This window comes from Athene noctua, chromosome 2 (assembly GCF_965140245.1).
Source record: "Athene noctua chromosome 2, bAthNoc1.hap1.1, whole genome shotgun sequence".
Classification (NCBI taxonomy): Eukaryota; Metazoa; Chordata; class Aves; order Strigiformes; family Strigidae; genus Athene; species Athene noctua.
Window position 1 is genome coordinate 133,605,331 of NC_134038.1, and position 19,945 is coordinate 133,625,275.

The following is a 19,945-nucleotide window of genomic DNA, read 5'->3' on the forward strand; positions in this document are numbered from 1 at the left end:
TGAAAATTACTGTGTACCTTTATTGCTGTACTATTTGAGCTATTTGATAGAATTATGTGAAGAAGAATTAAACTATTTTCTTCCAGAAGAAGGGAGCAGGGGAAAAAAAGCAACCAGCCAAGCTGATTAATTTCCTTTGACTAGCTCCTTCCAGCTCAGCATCTAGTGGCTCTGCAGCTTATGTTCCGCCTCTTAATAATTTTTATCAAGACTGAAATCTAAAATTCTTTATTCTGAAATGCTTTGCATTCAGGATGAGTAATGGGACTTGCCAAAACTAAGGGTCCTTGGTGTGTGGTGTAACTGGATTAGGTGACCTGTTTTAGCCTGGTTCTGGTGGTGCTCCTTTCCTGAGAGGTCCCTTGGGAACATGCTCCATTGTGGTTGAATTATGCTTTCCCTGTCACAGTACAGAGCATACCTGGCCACTACCTATTCAGCCAGATGAGAGGAAGGCCCTGAGGGCCTGTAAGATGATATCGAGGAGTGAGCTACTGCCATCACAGCACTCAGCTGCTGCAGTGTCTGAAGAGCTCCTTGTAAAGGTGGCAATCACAGGGATTGCTCCTGTGCCAGCAGCTTACTGTAGATGCTGCATTTCCTGAACGGAAGCATGTTTTACAGATGTGCCTCTTGTCTTTATTTTAGTCAGTTCCTAAGCCAGGAAGGGGGATCAGGTTTATATCCATCTTCTGCTGGGGAGAAACTTGGTGGTTTAACTCACCAGAAAAACTGCTTATTCCTGACCTGTAAATCTTTAGACATAATTTATAAAGACATTTGTGATAACTACAGTTGGAAGGGCTTGCATTAATCTGAGGTTAATAAACTTTTATGAGCACTGGATCAGCTATACACTGAGGAAAAATCTTCCTGTGAAGACTTTTTATTGAAAACACCTATGTCATTCATTTGCCTTTGACCTAGTTTTGTGGTTTGACGCAGCAGAGTGCGCAACAAATACCATTATACAGCAAAAAGTCACCAAAATAAAAACTGGATCGAAAGATCTAACTTTACCTTTGAGTAGCAGAAACAGTCAGGGTTTTCCTTGAGGTTTTGAAATTACTTTGTTTCTTGCCACAGATGAGAACCAGCACTGCTGAAGTAGCATAGAAGAGGAACTACCAGATATAAAAATAAAGACAATTTGTAGTAGCAAATTCAGGAGTTTGATATTCTTTAGATAGCTGAAGGTTTATCTGTGTTTGGGATAAAACTTAGTCAAACCAAAAATCACTATTCTGAGATCAAGCAAGCTCCTAATATGTGGATGCTAAATTAGGTTGCATAAATATCTTGCATAATACAAATATCTATGTGTCTTGGTAAATATCTTCTGATAGATGTATTGTCACTGATCTGGTGGTTTAAATCAAGTAAGATAATTATTAATAAAATTAATTTCATAATTTCATTTAGTGTTGAATCTTATTGCTAATATGCGTGTGTTTTTAATTATTTTAGGAGATCTATCAGTGGTGTGGCTCATCATGCAATAAATACGAGAGGCTGAAGGCTACTCAAGTTGCTGTTGGCATTCGGGACAATGAACGAAATGGAAGGTCTAAATTAATTACCGTGGAAGAAGGGAGTGAACCAGAGAAGCTCATAGAGGTACTGTAATATGTGTACCAGTTACTGAAATAGCTGTGAATAAAATGTGTTTACACCTCTGGAACTAAATAGGATTGGGTTCAAACTTCATATTCTTCAAGGACTCCAGGAACTCAGATTTAGATTATGGTAGGCCAGTTTATACTTCTTTTCCACTCTTATCCAAGCAATATTGAGTTTATTGGGAAGAAATGTCTGATACAATCAGTCATCTGAGAATACTTTTTAAGAACCAAATGTTTGCTTTTTTGAATTAGCTATAAAGTGACTGAATTAACAGCAGAGCTCATACCTGAACAACACTATCTGCTGCTCTGTATTAGGAAAGAGCAGCATCAGGATGAGACAGCGCCAAACAAGAGGAAGTACGTAGAATTACTGTGTTGGGTATGTCAACAAATGTAGCAAATGGCATGGAGATGCATGGGGCCAGGCATACTGCTTTCCATCACCATTTCTACCACAAATTCTTATGCATCTAGCCTCTGGTAACTCTAGTAAGCCCCTCCCTTATACGTTTAGAAAGTTTAACCACTTATTCAAAAAACAGAATACTGATTTCAGAACTGAGCTGGTCAAAGTAGAATGCAAAAAAAAAAACCCAACCCCCAATTTATCGAGTTTTCAGATCTTGAAAAAATTATTTGTCACTGAGTTGTTGGATACTGCATACTAACAAAAGCATTGGCACTTGGCATTGGCATGCTAAATTAAGTTTTTTCTGTTCATTCTTTTAAAAGAAGGAAGAAGGAAGCAGAGTTATAAAGCAGTGCTCCAATAAAATAGAAAGTATGCAATTAGAATATTAACTTGTACTTCAGATTAACTTGATTTAATTAACATTATGCTAATGGGGCATACAGGTATGCCATTATTTTTGATGGTGCTTGCATTCGGTTTGGTCACACAGAGTATAACTAGTTATTGCCTAAGCAGCAGAACATGCCATCAAACCAGCCCTTGGCTGTACTAGCTGTGGTGACACCTTTGGATGATCTGTTCATCTGCTTATGAAGACTTTTTGCCTGTGGTTATGAGTACAAATGTGGCTGTGCTCAGAAGTAGAGGAAGTGACACCCAGTGCACTGGAGATTTTTGAAGGGAAAAAAAAAAAAAAAAAGAAACAAACAAAAACAACAACAAAACCAAACAGTCCTCTGTCTGGCTTTTTACTTTCTTGTACGGAATTCTCACAGCAGCTCTGATGTGCCACATATTTTACACCTATAACTTTTATGAAAAGAGCACAGGTTAACAATTAGAGTCCAACCTCCTGCTCCTTATTTGCATCATGATATTGGGTTGCAGCAGCCTGCTGCGGGCCGTGGCTGGGTGGCACCGTGGAAACCTGCTGACCAGCAGCCTCCTACTGCCAAGCCCATCCTGGGGTTTCTGATAAGTTCATGTGTGAGTTGGGAGCATTGATCAGAACAGCTGCACTTTGCATCTCTTATCCGACTAAGGTACAGATGCAAAGTTGGACTTCTGTGCCACCACAGCAAGGGCACAGGTTGGCTGCAGGGATGGCTGTCAGGAGGCCAGCTGCCTCCTCCCTGGACAACCTGTGAGCAGCAGGGATATTTTGGCCTCACCCTACATCTGTTTGCCAGACTTTTTCAGCTGCGTGCCAACTGTTGTTTTGTGGCAACCTTAACACATGATTAAGAGCAGGAAAATCACCAAGGTTGCATTTTGATCCTGTAGTGCATTGTTACTGTATCAGGGAATAAATCTTTACCTGCTCAGTGGTGTATGAAGAAGTTTCTGCTTTTCCTTTTGGATTGTGAATACAGAGGGAAGAAAAAATGGGTAGTTGAATGCAAGTAGGTTCATGGCTTTTATCACCACCATTGTAATGAGCCTGATTCGAGTTTGTTGGGAGGTAGGGATTAGCTTCTAGCCTGCATCATGCTGGGTAGCCTTGCTTTTGGAAGTGCTGCCCATGCAACAGGATTTACAGCTCAGCTGTGACTGTCCCAGTCCAAGCTCTGAAATGTGCTGCTAATAAGCCAGTAGGGTAGTTAACCTTACAAACATATAAAACCTATTAATCTCTATTCCTGCCCAAATAGTACCCATTTCCTAGTGCTCTTTATCTTGCTTTGTCCTTGCTCCCACAAAATTGCCTCTAACTTGCTGTAGCACTTGCCCAGGCTGACTGCCCTGAAACTAGCATTGCACTTCTTTCTTCCCTCTGCATCAGGAAGGGTGGAGTTTTGCCATCTCCAGGTTTTCTAGGAAAAGGTTGATTTATTTTCTAGGGAAAATAATTATGTACTTTAATCATTTTGTCATCCAGTATGCCACCGAAATCAGAATGAGATTTCCTGAAGTTATATGCTCTGATAAATGTCAGGAATGATTCCCCTTCTTGTGAGCTAGAAATCTGCTTCCACATCAGTGGCTAAACTTGCTCATGCAGTGCTGCTAGAAAAGTGTTCAGCAGGCCGGGGCTGACATATCCACCGTGAGTACCAATGTAAAGAGCTGATAGTGACCTTATCCCTAATCCATAAGTGCGGAGTCATGAGTCCCAGCCAGTAAAGCAAGACTGCTGTTCCTGTGCCCCAACATGGGGGTAAAACACAGGCTGATTCAACAAATCCTGCCAGACTTCTGTCTTGTTATGGGATTAGCAGAGGCAGCAGTGGTTGTGCTGGATTTGTGTTTCCTAGCCAGCTGGCTTTCCTGTTGGGAGCTGGAGAGCTGCAGGTGAGGTAAACAGTTCTGACAAGGGTGGTTGCCTGTTCCCAACTACCATTTTTAGCAAGAACTAGGAACAGGCTGGCACTGGTTGAACAATTTGCCCATGGGAGAATGCTGTCTGGAGCATGCTGTAGGGCTGGATAAATTGCTGTGGCAGGCCAGCAAGATACAGCTCACTTGCCCTGGGAAAGGATAGTGACTAGAAGCTGGGTACATGAGTAGTTTTGACAGTGGCAATATCTTTTTTTATCTGCAGTAGTGACCAGGGGCCACTTGGGAACACACAGTGACCATCCTGTGCTCATACTTGGGATTCTCAGAGTGTCTGGAAAGCTCAGACCTGCAACGGGTGCACAGGCCATCTCTTAAGATGCTGTAGAATCACTAGAACTCTTCGACTGCGAAGAAGAGACAAACTTTCTGTGCAAGCACATTGAAAGTATTTATTCTATGTGGTTTCACCTCCGTGTTTGCACTTTAGGTGAGGTACTGACTGGCAGGTTTAAATAAGCAGTGCTGAATAGGGTTGCTGCCTTGGGAATTTAAAAAATAAACGGACCACCTTGGATAAATTACTACTGCTGCTGCTGCTCAGTAACTATGACTGGTTTCCACAGTTGCAGCTGTCCATAGTAAAATCCACCAGATGCCAACTCTGCTCTGATTTTCACAGGTAAACAACTGAATAGTTACTCATTCTGCTGAATCTTAGGCCTGAATGTTCAAATTATGTTACAGGAAGTTTTTAATCTGCATGGGACTAATCCAAAAACAGGTTTTAGCAATGCTTGTGTCAGCTTGGTCACTGTATCATGTTAGTACACATCTTTGAAATCACTCTTCTGGCTTTGAACAAAAAAATGCCATGACTTTTTGTTTACTCAGCATTTGCAGTTGTCGTGTGCCTAGTTTTGTTAGAGTTCTAGTGACCTTGGAACAGATGAGTGCAAACTCACTTCTCATGAAATACTTGTTTAAATATTCACCTAGTTTATGCTTGTTTACATATTGAGCAACAGAAGGAACCTCTTCTTCCTTTCTCATAACACAGCCTTTATTTTCTCTCCTTTTACTTTCAAGTACCTAAGAAATGCTTAATCCTGAGAATTCCTGAATGCCGTTGTGTTTAGTGATGACTGTTTTTGCAAGTAGTGTGAATAAATACTACACACAGTGGTATGAGAGTGGCTTGATCATATTACAGCCAGTCACACCTTTCCACCTCTGTACCTGGAAAGGGACTGGTAGCACTACACAGTGCTAACACAGTCATGTGGGTAAAATCTCAAAAGCACAGAAAATGAGAAGATTCCATTGCAAATGCAAGTTGCAGAGACTGCTTCTCTAGAGACCCAAAGAATGCAAACACCACCACAATGTCAATCTCCAGTAAACTTTAAATTAGCTGGATACATGTCTGTGTGTATGGACAGCAGAGCAGGACCACCCCCCCCCTCCTTCCTTGTTAAATTCATGCCCCTAAATTATTTGCTACAAAATAAAGAGCAGCACAGAGTACAGTGAGGTAGCTAGGGAAAACTCAGGCTTGCTGTGACTTGTAACTAGCATAAATGGGTTTGACAGGGCAAGGGCCTGCTTCTCTGAAGGACCTAGGCAGGTTCCTACAGTCTCTGGTCCTGTCACATGGATCACTGCATAAGGCTGGAAGAGCAGTGTGTGCCCTGCTCGTTTGATACCTGCTTCTTTCCCAGAGACAGTAAGAGTAGGGTCTGCTATCACAATTCTGCAAAATCAGAAATAGCTATTGCTACTCTTGTAACATTGCATTTCATCTTGTTTCCTTGCTTTTGGTTGTATTATGAGGCTAAGTCATGCTAAGGACAAGTTTGTTTGATTTGTATACAGGGATTGAGGGTGATGGAGGAGGAGGGGTAACTTCTTTTGTGGAATACAAACTCCAGGCATTTGTTAGGGATTAAATTATTTCATCATGTAGCTTGTACACAGTTTTACTCAGATGCTGTGGATTCATAAGGTATGAATGGCATGTAACTATTATGGTTCATCTTGACCTGTTCACTAGCAAGAAAATGCCCAATATCAAAAATACTGTAATGAAATCATATTAGGCCAAGTTATCCATGGCTTTGGGAATATGTAAACCAAAGGAGTCTCTTTTATTATCTAAATTGAGACAGTTGGAAAAATGGACAAGCTTCCAGGGAATTTTGTGAAATAAGTATTAGAAATAAATTTCAGTCCTAGGGCAGAGGTAGTATTGAAGAGTCATGTACAAAGGAAAATTAAAGCATTGAGAGAGGAGTGAGGACAATGGAAATTGTACCAGTCCCCAATGCCAAGACTCAGCCATGCAGTCAGACACACACAGAGAAATTAACTACATTTTCATGAGAATGCAAACACTTAAGAAAGCTAATGGGCATGAAAATAGCAGAACTACTAGCTAAAGTGACTAGCCATAGTTGCATTGGTTACTCAAATGAACAGACAGCTTCCTCAAGCTGCTTTGAAACTGTGAGTCAAATTTACCCCTCAGGAAGACAAATACACTTCTTCAATGGAATGGATTTGGATATATTTAAGTGTGACCAAGAACACAATTTGGGTCTTGCTGTTTTGAACAGTAAGAGTATGTAGGATACAAATTCAAAGTAGTCCAGGGAGAAAAATACTACAATGTCTGCGTGCAACATCTGTCCAGTCTGAGGAGTGGCAGTTTATTAATCATTACACTGTTTAATTAAGATTTATGATGGAGTATGAATGTGGATACAAAGTACAAACCCATTGCCCTGCAGGAATCCGGTTTCAAGCTGTCAAAACCAGGCATCCTGTTTTCTTTCTAATTACTGAGTATATCTCCTTTATTAAGTCTTTTTCTTGATGCAAATTTCCATTTAAAGCACTCAATTATGCAGCCTGTACTCAGACAAAACACACGTGGCGTGGATTTCAGTACAATTTAGCTGCTTTGCACCAGCTGAGCATTTGGCCCAGTGTTTTCCCCAGACCCAAGCAGAAAGTCAGCAGGGGGTTTGCCCAAGAATGGCAGAAACTGGTAAGGAAGGACTCTTCAGAAATGTTGTGAGTTACCCATAATGTTCTTCAAGCTGCAGTTTTCATTCTTGGCTGCCTGAAGCCAGGTACTTAAATGACAGGAATTTGAATAGGAGCTGCAGGTGGCAAGTACGTCTAAAAGTCAGCTTCTAATTAAGTCTCTAAATACAAATTTCAGTGCCAGCATTAGAAATTTTACTTCAGAAAATGTTCAGGCATATTGTACTGAATGACATGAACTAAATCATTTATGAACAGCTCTAACAATAGATGTTCGAAAACCTAATTTCATATGCTGGGAAAGATGCTTCTACACTAGGTATATTAGTGAATTTCTAAAATCATAATGAACTTCTGGAAGTGCTTGCAATTAAATTATAACATGTGTTGTTTGCATTCTTATGGGTGAGAAAACCACTCATCTTTGTTATGTTTTCTTCTTCAGCAGCTGTAGAGCTTGCAGGGTTACCACGTTAGCCAATTATAATCTCATAATTACATGTTAGAATATTAATGGAGTTTGTAATGGCTTTTTTCCTTTCTGTGCTAGACTATTAAGAAATCTATTGATGAAGAACCGCTATAATTTTCAGTTATTAAATGAGCATAATTAAGAAGACAAGGCCAAATAAAGAGTTGTTAGCAGGTACCTCCACGTGGAGTTGTTAGCAGTTATTTCCATGTACTTTCTGGTAACAGTAGGATTTCATGGAGAAGAATTGAAAGGGCAGAGTTACCTTGCTGTATAAAAAACTCAGAAATATGCTGTCCCTGGAATCCAGCATCTCCCCAAGGCAAATGCACCTTGAAAGTATTTTTTTTTTTTTCCTACAGATCTGCCTCATCCCAGCCCCTGTGCAGAGCAAATCTCAAGGGATCTCTGCTCAAAGTTGCCTTTGAATTTTCTTAAGTGAAAGTTCTGCAGTGCAGGGAGGGCTCAGGGAGAAAAAAAATTGTGTTTTTTCAGTGGAGCCTGCATGTGCACAGATTGCTATTCTCTATCCAGGCCATATAACACTGGAGTAAAAGTCCTCTCATATCTGGGCAAGGGTGAAGAACAGCTTTATAGAAGAAAGTGTTCCAAGTGCCATGGGATTGCTCAATATTTCCACTACCACCAAGTGTGTAACACTAAAGAAATATGTAAATGTAATTATTGTATTTACTGCGGAGCAGCTTATTAGGTCCAGGTCTTTTGATTACATTGCTGCCTATGACTTTGATACTGCCTGGATCTGCCTGTAAAAATAAGAGGTATATGAAATTACAGAAGATGGATTTTAAAATTGGAGTAATCAGTGATGGAACTTCCAATTTTTAAGAGCTATAAATCCTAGTCTCTTTGAACATATGGTCTCCTTTAAACAAATTTTGAGGAGGTGTAAGAACTTAAAACCAGAAATTGGTTAGTGGAGGGCACTTAAACTAACAGGAGGAATTGATTTTCATAGAGCTAAGCAGGATGTATCTCCTATACAACCAGGTGAAAAAAACATTCTTGCTCTTTTTCTGTCCTAATAAATATTTATTTCAAGCTTCATCAAGAGGCATTAGAGAAAGTCTGTCAGAATACTCTGGTTTGCTTTCTTAAACATTAGGGTACAAATCTGTGCTCTGTCTTGAATGCAAGAGTTTGGGTGTCATACCAGAGAGGATCCCCTGGCATACCTGATCTGTTGGGCTATATGGGACTGAAAATGCTGAGCTTGCGAATACGGCCAGTGGTACACTGGGAAAATATTTCAGTGCTCTGAGTAGCTTTTTCCACCTTCCCATCTCAAGGACTGAGTGTTGAAATACCTTGCTACAGCTCCCTCAGCTCACCCTGATGCTGCTATGTGTTACAGCTGCCTGCTTCTCCCTCCAGCTGCTGTACTTCCCCTGGGAACACTGGTTTTCTGGGAGGGTTGCTGGTTGCTGATCATCTGCTGCTGCCTCCAGCTCATTCCCTGCTGCTTCAAGCTCCACAGGGTATTTGCCGTACTCCTCTTTTTACACCAATATTGATATGGTCCAGCCTGCCACAGCCTTGGGACCAGCCTGTGTAGTGGCACTTAAGGAACAAAAAGCTGGGACTTTTGTGGATTTTAGCAGATAAATATTTGTGTCTGAGGCTCCCTGTTGGCATTAGTTACTGATTTATTTCTGTTATTTTCCAAGACTTAAGCATGGGCTGTTGTGCAGCACATAAGGTTTTTATTCACAGGGCTTTCAAACTGAGAACTGCAAAGCTACGAAGACTTCAGTGTGTGTCTAATTTTATGTCCCAATAAAGCAGAAAAAACAGGTATCTCAAGCATATGTGCAAGTCTCTGCAGGATTTGGGTCTCATTTCTAATACTTCTGCAGGTGTCAGAGGAGGATGTATCAAAAGAATAAGATTTTTAAAATTAGGTAGAAAGGATTAGTATGAATGCAAAAAAGATGTAGGGGTGGTTGATTACTTACTGCATTTTTAATTATGCTGCAGGTAGGCAGGTCACTGAACAGCTTAATTCTCAACATTCAGCAGCAGTAATGTTTACTGCTGTGTTTGCAGTTACTGCCATTCACACTCCCCATTTCTTTAGTGTGGGATCACTGTTCATCTTGGACACATCTTAAAAGCCAGACACTTGAAGATAACATAGGCTGGGGATTCCTCAACTCATTTCATGCCTACCTGGGCTCAGCTGTAAATAGCTTAGATAGTGCCAGCTGTGCAGTCCCAGCAGGACAGAAAGTAGCTTGTTTTACCTTGGAGGGAAACTATTGAAAAACATCAAATTTATACTCTCAAGACTGATCTAGAAATTTTTTTTGTGAACATGTTATCCATGGCCTGTTTCACAGAGCGGAAAATTGTTAAAATGTTGTTATACCAGTAAAGGTTTTGTATACAAATTATCCCAGACAGATATGAAAAGTTGCAAATATTGTATGAAAAACTGCCAAAGCCTAATGCCCTATTTTTAGGAAGTTAAGCATAGAGTGATGAATAAAATTATAATTTGCATTTGAAATTCTTGAGACAACAGCAACTTGCTAAAAATGTAGGCCATCATTTATGCGTCAAAAGTGCCATCAGCAAATTATGTGTTTTGCTATTTTATGGCAGGCTGAATGCACACAGATCAGGTTTAGACCTTAGTACCAGAAAGTCCTTTTGATAAGTTACATGGTAAAACCAAAAAAAAAAAAAAAATGAGCACCATGCCAGAACTGTTTGTTAGCATAAAACATCCTTGTGTCCACTTCTCAGTATGTTATGGCTGTTTCCATCTTATTTTCAATAACTGTTCAGGCAGGTGGGAGGTCTGCTCAAAGTGAGCATGTAATGACATCTGTTGTTGCTGGAATTGCTAGTGAGAGGCAATTTCAGGCAGAAATCCTGCTAACTACCTGGGAGCAGTTTAGTGAAAGGATTTTTTTTTTTCTGATGGGAATGTAATTTTTTGTAAGACTATGAATGTTTGCTCAGATTGATGGAAAGAGCTCCAAGTTACAATAACCCATGAAATAAACATCTTTGGCTGTTCATAATCTGACCAATGTCAAAAGTAATTTTCATCTGGAGCATAATATCCTCTGCAGTGGTTGTGCGCTGGCAGGAAGAACTAGCGAGCCAAAATGATTGGAAATGAAACTGTGGCCAGTTACTTAAGCAGCGAAGCCCTTTGCCCAATGAGCCTCAGGGTGTATGTCTGTGCTGGTACCCAGGGTCAGCCAGGTGGCTACTGGCCTGCATCATATTCATCCTTTCTTCTCTCTGCTGGATTTTTTCTTTTTATAGGCTACTGGAGTAGATATTTCAGGCGGTATTTATTTCAGAGAGACATTCCTTGTAATATTCTTCTCTGCTTTGAAGGTCAATAAATATCTAAACCTTTATCTGCCAATGAGTTCATGCTGTGCCTATAGTTCAGACCTACTGTGCTGCACAGAGGATTTATTCTCTGTCACAGCCTACACATGTACCTTCAGTTTGTGGAAGCGGGATATACTTGCTTATGTCATAGTGTGTAAGAAAGTAAATGATGAGCTACTAATCCTGATTGTTTTCCAGAAATATTAAGTAATATATCAGACCCACAAGACAGCTTTAAGCTATGTAAATGTCCTGCTTTTCTTTGTATTGCTGTTAGCATATAAACAGGGGAATTTGTGTTTTTTTGAGATCTGACACTTGGGATCGCAGCCACAACAAATAGTTCAGTTTCAGACCGAGAAACCTAACCCAGACTGTGTGTAGTAAGAAGAAACACAAACACAGTGCTAGTGTACACAAGTTAAACTGTACGAAACTGGTTTTCTCTTTTAATTAACCTTCACCTGACGTGTTCTTCAAGCATTGTTTTCCTAGTTGGATTTTCAGCTTCACTGACCTCCTTGAACTTCTTGATTCCATTAAGTCAATATCAACTATTTTATGATGCAGAGGTGGATTCTCCAGTTATGAAGACAATGTTTGCTAAAATTCTTATTTTGATTGCTTTATTTTAAATTATTTACCTTGTCACATTCCTTCTGGTTTTTTTTAAGGGCAATAGAGTGGAATTTCACTCTCTGATGGGGTGCAGATATTTACAGAGAGGAGCTCATGCACGTGAGAATATGAAACGAGATTATGGTTTTGCAGGCAGGATAACTGCATTTATCACAAGATAAAAGTGGACTTGGGCAGTTGTTGTAGAGAAACTGATGTTCTGGTGGTTTCCCCTATGATATTCTTGCACTTACTAAAGAGCGTCAACAGAAAGGTTTAACAGAACTTAAAACCCCAAAACTTCTTAAATTAATGCAAATTGACTTCCTGTTGTATCCCCATAGGCAAGATCTAAAGATGTGGAGTTAATGAATACTTTTGATAAAATGCTATCTCGGCAGTCTGATGCTCTCATTGAGAGGTAAGCTGGCATTAGGCTATAGCCATGTAAAGCAAGGTCGGCTCTGCCATAGCCAGCTGTGGGCATGTTTTATTCTGAAACAGCTGTGAAACAGATTAAGCCTTGAGGGTTAAACAGTGTCACATACACCGTGAGGTTAGAGTGTGCACAGTGGCGGTCACTGCAGAATGGTGGCACTACATCTGTGTGTACCTTTGCTGAGGCCAGAGTTGCTGGTGCTTTTTCCCAGGACTCTGATAAATCTGCATGCAGGAAGCAATGGTGGGAAGATGATAAGCATCATTCTGTGGTGGAGCAACGGAGAGCAAAGGAAGGGTGGTTTGACACATTAATCTGTCAATGGCAGATAAGGTGAAGTGATATGAAGAGTGTCTGGAAATCAGCAGCTGCAAAGAAAGATGCTAAACCTGAAAGAATGAGAAAGGTGGGGCATAGGTATGCTTTCAGGGCCCCCAATTATTCTTTAGATTATTTCTAGTGCAGTAAATAATAATAATGGTTTAAAAAGTGGTTTTAAAACTTGTGTGTGCATCTGAGTATTTATGAGAGGTATGGTTTGAAGTTGCCAGTATGGTTGGACGTCAGGGAACAGTGTGGCTCAGCTATTTTGCACCCCTGAGAGAGCATTGCTATTTACAGATCTGTAGGGTGGATTTGTGGGTCTGATTTCTTGGCAGGTTTGTGAGTCAGGGTCTCAAACCTCAGAGCAGCCCAGGAGAGCCATCCTAGGGCTGTCAGCACACTGGGTCATAAGACGTAAAGACCCAGTGGAACAGCCTGACTATCAGTATAGGGACAATTAGATGGGTAAGGAAGGTCCTGTGTGTATAGCTACCACAGGATTTGTGTGAAACTAAGAGTATATGTAGATGAGAATCAGAAGACTCAACACCTTTTAACCTGTCTGTTGGTTTAAGTCTTGTTATTGGGGAACCTTGCTGAAAAGCTTTGGGAGCCTTTGACTATAGTCTCAGCTAGCATGATTTGTTTTCTTTTTGATGCATCACATGACAATTATCTGTATAAAGGCGAGGTGCCCTGAAGAGCTGCAACTCAGCCAGCCATATGCTTATATAATGAAGCAACCCAATTTCAGTATAGCAGTCAGCTGTTGTTCAGTACACACTCCGTAATCTTATTGATAAAATTATCAGTTGTCATAACATCTGTGTGTTGCGTGTGGGCTCAGCCATAGCACAGGAGTTTGCCTTAGAAGAAGGAAAGACAACTTTTCTGCAAGGAATTTCTTTGAGACAGAACTTAACATTTTTTTAGCATAAATTGCTTTCTGTTTAGGTACAGAATTTTTCCTTCTGTGATCTGTGTCATCCTCCAGTCTGTAATACAAACTGAAATTAACTTGTGTTGGTAATGACATAAGTTGTTTATAGCAATACAAAAGTGTACTGACTATATGGATTTCATACTGTATCACTCCATATATTGAGTATATATAGCGCATGCTTCACCTCTTCACAGTTGGTGTCTTCACATGGCTTAAGTCATTTTAACCTTGTATCATCTTCTGGCTTTGATACCAACACACAGTATATAACTGTTAGTGATTCAGCTCAAGGCTGATTCTAACACCTGTGTTGGCTGCACAGCCCTCCTCACAAGTCCTGGATTTTCTTCTCTGGTGAGAGGAGAAGTATATCTTGTTCCATCTTACCAAGGGTCACCAAAATGCCAGGATCTACAGGCAACTGTGACTTCAAATGCAACAGGGGGCACCCTCAAGATTCCTCTCCATTTATTTTTGGGCTTCTCTGAGAAACTGCAGAAGAATTATAAAAATGAGTAATCCTTTTCTGCTTGCCTGTGCTGAAGCACAGGGATAGCTTTGACCATAGAAGCTACTGTGCAAGCTGCTGTTTAGTGAGGTGTGAATGGATTTCCCCAGAACCAGAATGTGTCTGTCCTTTCCAGGGCAGTTCATCTCATCCTGTAACTGCACCTGCACATACATACTCTCTCTATGCAAGTACTGATGAACTGAGATTTCCTAAGATAAGATTTAGGGACCCTGACAATAATTCTCTATCTAGTTCAGAAAAACATTTATAAATGCAGTGTTAAGACACCAACAGGTCAGGCCAGCAAACTCTTCTGGGAACAATTTTAAAGACCAGTCTTTAAATTATAGAGGCTGATTGGTTTAATTGCCCCCAGAGTGGAGCACCTAGACTGTGCTGTGAATAGTGAGGCTGTTTCTGTCAAGATGCTTTCACAAACACCGAACGGCACTATTTAGCCTTGTTTAAAAATATGAAAATATGAATGGCACTCACATAGTTTTCAAAGACCCCTGGGCAAGCAGAAAATTTTTAAAGCAATTTATCGTTTTAAGTGACTTACAACAAAGGTGCCACAGGTATTCTATATGCATGGGAATGGAAAACTCCGACTTTAACTGTATAAGGAATCACAATTTTTATGGTTTTGGTGGGGGTTTTTTTGTTTGTTTGTTTGTTTTTTCTGGAAATACCTAATTAAGCAGAGAACTAGTTAGTATGGACTTCCAGAAGTTTTATTAACAAGACCTTTTTACCCTCTTAATTGTTACTGAAAGTCAAATGTTATAAAACCCTCAAAGTCATTCAGTGTCTGTTCAAGTAAAGAAGCATGCCTGTTATTTGGCAATTTTCTGACCCTTGCATTACAATGACAATGTTATTCTTGGTGCCCTACAGCTTGTGTGTAGGCTGCTGTTAAGTGGGAAAACCTAGCAGGAAAAGCATTTTCAGAAACCTTGTGCTGATATGCCACATGTGTCTGCTGTTTTTAGCCCTTCACCAGCATGGTGGCACTCTGCTATGAAAATGCAGCCCTGCTTGGCCTATACATTTGTAAATCTGCAGCCCTGTAGTGTAAATTCAGGAAACATTCGTTGTTTTTTTTTTTTTCCCAAATTCTTTGCAGCTGTATGCTTTGCCAGGCTTCCCTGTGATCAAATATTTACAGTATTTTTGCATGTAACTCCATGTTATATGCAAATGCACTGTGTCAGTAGGAAGGTTGGCACTGCCCTTGTACTTGATGTTAATGTTTAGTTAGATGTATCAATTACTGCTACCTTCACTCTGGGACATAATTTCATAGAAATCCATAATATTATGTATGTAACATTTAGATCTGGACATATATGAATTATTAAGGAAAGATCATTAACAATAAGTAACTAGGATCTAATAATGACTGCCTGTCCATAACGTATTCTTGATGAACCTCTGTAAATTTTTTGTAGTGATAGTTGTTATGACATTAACCCTGGTGTAAAACTACTATGATGTAAAACAAACACAGTGTTAAAACTTATATTCTGGTGGTGGATCAAGAAAATGGTTTTGTCACCCTATAATTTTTTTCTGAGACCTTAGCTAATTAAGAATAATTAAGAATCTGTAACTTTTAAGATTTTTGAACTCATAATCTGATATTTTATATTGTCTATTGAAATATTTTAAAAGATAATTTCAACTCATATATTTCACTTTGTTTGCTTTAATTTTAGTATTGTTAAACATTTTAAGAGTGATGTCATTCCAAAAATTGTAAGACATGCTTACTGACAGTTTAGAAGTTACTGAAAGGAGGAGGGGAAGACAGACCTATACACACACACACACACAAAGCAGGATCACATAAACCTTTCTATTCTGTGTATTTGTGTGCATATGTATCCTTTGAAGCTTTTCTCTATATATCATTTCCTATCCTAGTCTATAGATGACCAGTATGTTGGTCTGCAGGAGAGATAGCATGTCGATATAAAGCTGCTGGAGATCCGACAGTTACTTAAAATTACCCATATGTTTGTGAACAAGTCACCCATGAGTTTGGATTAGATTGGATTATATGTAAAGATAATACCAATTAATTGATTACTGGGACAACACTTTACAGTGCTTAGGCATTTATACTACAGAACCTACTTTCTATCTGCATTGAATTTATTATTCTTTTCTTGTACAGGTTTTAGGGAGCAAGCCAGCACTTCCCGAATGTGGAGATGATGATGATGAACTGGCTGATATTACAAACAGGAGAAGCGCTAAACTATATATGGCAAGTCGTTTATTTTTTTTTAGCTAGGTACACTTGACAGTATTCATGCACGTAGTGCCCTCATATATGGACTTCTGACTTCAGTTACAAAACTGCAGTTGTGTTAGTTGATTTGCAGCCAGTGGACAAATTTCTCAAAGGATGTCAATCAAGACAGCCCAGGTAATATGAGGGAAAAAAAATGGATTACAGTCCTGTTTACTCAGGAAACAAGTTAAGCATGGCCTATGAAGTACTCAGTACAGATCTAAGAGAATTAACTGGTCTTAAATCAAACTTAATTTCCTGTCTTTTTTATTATAATAGTGAGAGTTTTAGTAGTCATATATAATCTTTTTATTCTTAGCAGAGTTTGAGAGATGCACAGTTATGTTATATTTTATATATAAATCCAAGGAATTTGCAAAACTCCTTTCCTTTTCAGTGCCCTTTTCCTCCTTCCTCACCTGCAATGGCTTAACACTAACTAGGTCAATGCCACTGCCAGAAATCACCTATAAACAAAATGGGATAAATATTTACTCCATTTAAATCAGTAGGAGTTTTATGATTACATTCAGTGAAGTTACATTTTTTCCTCATGTCATGTTAGGCACACTGCTCTTTCTTAGACTAGGCATGGAATTTATTCTTCCACTAATGATACAGTATCTTACCTACATACAAGGCTACACAATTATTTGTTTTTTCTGAAAAAAAAAACCTATTTCCAGGCCTGTATTTTCTCTCTTCTCCCCGCTGCCCCAGCTTCCCTTTCTTTTGTATTCTCCCACTTGAGAAGTGAGAAAGTATTTGGAAAAGGGAGATGTTTTTAATGAAATCTAGAAAATACCTTATCCTTCCTCCTCCCAATAAAAAAGAGATTATTTTGTCCTGAAGACTGCAAGAAGAGTACTTATTTTTTCAAGCTCTCATTAGTTTTGAGGTCTGGAACTTTCTCTTCAGCACTTTGTGCTCTGGCTCATGCAATGAGGTTGGTTTGCGTGACAGAAAAGAATCTTCCACTGGCATATAGTCCCATAGTCACTTTAAAAGGGTTTGGTCAACAAGTGGCAACACTGACAGTACTAAGTGCTACTGGATCCCCATGTGTGTGACCTTTTGGATGCCACCTACAGTAGCTTCCAAGCTGCTGTGAAGTGTTAGAGAGGATAAGTCACTCCCTCTGCAGCTCCTACACCCCACAGACCATGGTAGGATAGAGCTGCCTCTCTCCCTGCCTGTTATGTGATCCCTCCCCTACCAATATGCGTGGCTGGGGTTCACAAGAAGCCTATATAATGAGGCGATCCATGTTACAAGGCCATTTTCAGTCCTTGTTGTCTATGTGCTGTGTTTAGTTCCCATTAATCTTTCCATTCTTGCCAAAAAATCTGGCACATCTTTATAGCAGGGTTTTAAGGAAAAAAAAAAAAATATATATATATATAATAGAGGGCCTGCATGTATGATCAGGACCATTGTAGCAGGACAATACTAGAGAAGAGAGAAGTGTTTGCAGTGAATTTTGTAATCCTAAGAACTCTCAGAAAATTCTGTGGATATCTAATAAATTCCTCTAAGTTCACAGGTCCTGCTATAGTAGCTCTGTTAGCTAAATGTAAACATGCTGCAATATAACAGGAAGTGTCAAAGTCAGGAGACAGGTCTACAGTGAGCCCTCACAGTAGGTATAATAGTTGATTTTTATTTGTTGTATGCAGTGGTAATTTCCATCTTGTGCTTCCATAATACACAATATAAAGTATAATAGTGTATTTAAAATCAATATTTAATTATGAAAGGAAATAAAAACTGCTAGGAAAGTGGAAACCACAATAGTAATAACTTCAGTAGTAATAACTGGTCTTTTCAGCTATGCAGGAGTGAATTTAAAAAGGTTATAAAGGTCTGCATGAATTTACAGTGTTGGTAGAGGTTACAAAGCAGATTCTGCAATAGGTCTTATATGATAGTTTCCAATTAAAGAACTGTAGGCTAAAAATGTACCTATTTCACTTGATAATATCAGTGTTAGGACTACTGTGTTATAATTTCAAATGCAGTGTTCAGCATGTACATGTACCTTTGGCTTCACTGCGAGTTGCTTGGTAGCAGAAGATGACACCTAGAGACTCCACCAGTTCAGATGGGCGCGTAGGGTAGGCTGAAAAAAATACAGATTTTTAACTGTGAGGTGTTCACTGAATGAGCAGTTGAAAGTGGAAGAGAAATGGATTTAAGTTGTGGGAGGCAGCCAACAAACTCACTAAAATTAACACTACATCTCCCTCTACTGGATATAAAATGAAATGAAACCAAAGCCTCCCTTAGTTGCCAGCATCATACAAACTTCATACAGCCATTTATATAGGAATGGCGACTGATTTTTATAGCAATCTTGGGAGCAGAAAATAATTTGGTTATAAAAGCCAGAGGTGATCTAAATTTGAAATTATTACTTTCTTAGGTGTCAGACGCAAGTGGATCCATGAAGGTCTCTATGGTAGCAGGGGAAAACCCCTTCTGCATGGCTATGCTTTTGTCTGAGGAGTGCTTCATTTTGGACAATGGTGCTGCAAGGAAGATCTTTGTGTGGAAAGGTAAGAGATCACTTCTGTTGCAAATGAAGAAGCTACATAGACATATCTAAGGAGTCGACACAATACCCTAGCAAGAATTTAATACTGGCAGGACACAGTACCCTGCACACAGTTCTACTTTGGTGCAGTCAATGGACAGGGATTGCTCATGTGAGTAGGGGCCTCAAGACCAAGTCCTGTCTATGGATCCTGGCTGTTTTTGAGGCATCTGTAAACCTGGGTGCTTAAATGTTCATCGAATTGCAATTATAAAGCAAATATAAAGAATCCTACAAGTTTTGTATATTGCCATCAAATCCCTATCTTCAGGGACAAAATCTGGACACTTAAAGACTGATGGTGTGTAGATATTATATTCCCATACATCGCTCCACAGAGGTGTGAAATTGAAAGGTGAGTGTCCCACACATCAACTAAAAGCATAAACTTGCACGTACATTGATGCTTTTTTTTTTCTTGTGAATATTTCTATGTGTATCATCAGTGCTTGTAGGAGTGTCTGCTGAACATTTCCCAGGAGAATACTACTACTGGGGTATTAGGTCTGGAAACCTTGTAGCTGGATTGCTGTGGTGCTGACATTGCATCCAGTGCTGAATATCTCCTTTTTTGGTCTCAGACAGTGTATTAATTATTCTGTGGCATTTGCATTTTTTTTAACCGTGTGCAGTAGCAGATAAGCAATGCAGTTGTCAAACTGCTGAAGTCAGTCCAGAGAGCATTGTAAACTTTTTTTCTGGAATGCTTCATTTGCAGTTAGGGAAGCATCCTTTCAAAGAGAGCATTTTGGGAGCACTGTGCTCTGATGGCTTAAGGTCTACCTGACCCCTGATTCCTGGTTTTCACTCTCCACCTGACTGCTTCTAGAATAACCAAAGCCAACAGGATCAGGCATTGATATACAATGTAGGCCCTCTGAATGAGGCCCTGTGTGCTCCTCTGTGCATCCCCATTTTGCTGCTGTTGGTAACAATAATGTGTGGAAAAACCCTGTTAGGCTGCATCTCATCTTTGCACTGGGAGGCTGCAGTTACCATCTCTGCTGGA

General features: G+C 39.7%; 1 protein-coding gene across 3 annotated transcripts in view; it reads left to right on the plus strand.

The window, feature by feature from the left end:
* The window catches only part of SCIN (scinderin), a 50,776-nt gene that overhangs the window by 18,360 nt on the left and 12,471 nt on the right, over nucleotides 1–19,945 (plus strand). For 2 of the 3 annotated variants that reach the window (XM_074900351.1, XM_074900349.1), the window contains exons 4-6: nucleotides 1,468–1,617; nucleotides 16,224–16,316; nucleotides 18,766–18,898. In XM_074900351.1, the coding sequence (XP_074756452.1) occupies nucleotides 1,468–1,617; nucleotides 16,224–16,316; nucleotides 18,766–18,898 (376 nt within the window). Of the gene's footprint in view, nucleotides 1–1,467; nucleotides 1,618–16,223; nucleotides 16,324–18,765; nucleotides 18,899–19,945 lie in introns of all 3 variants that reach the window. The other variant, XM_074900350.1, reaches the window with a different exon arrangement.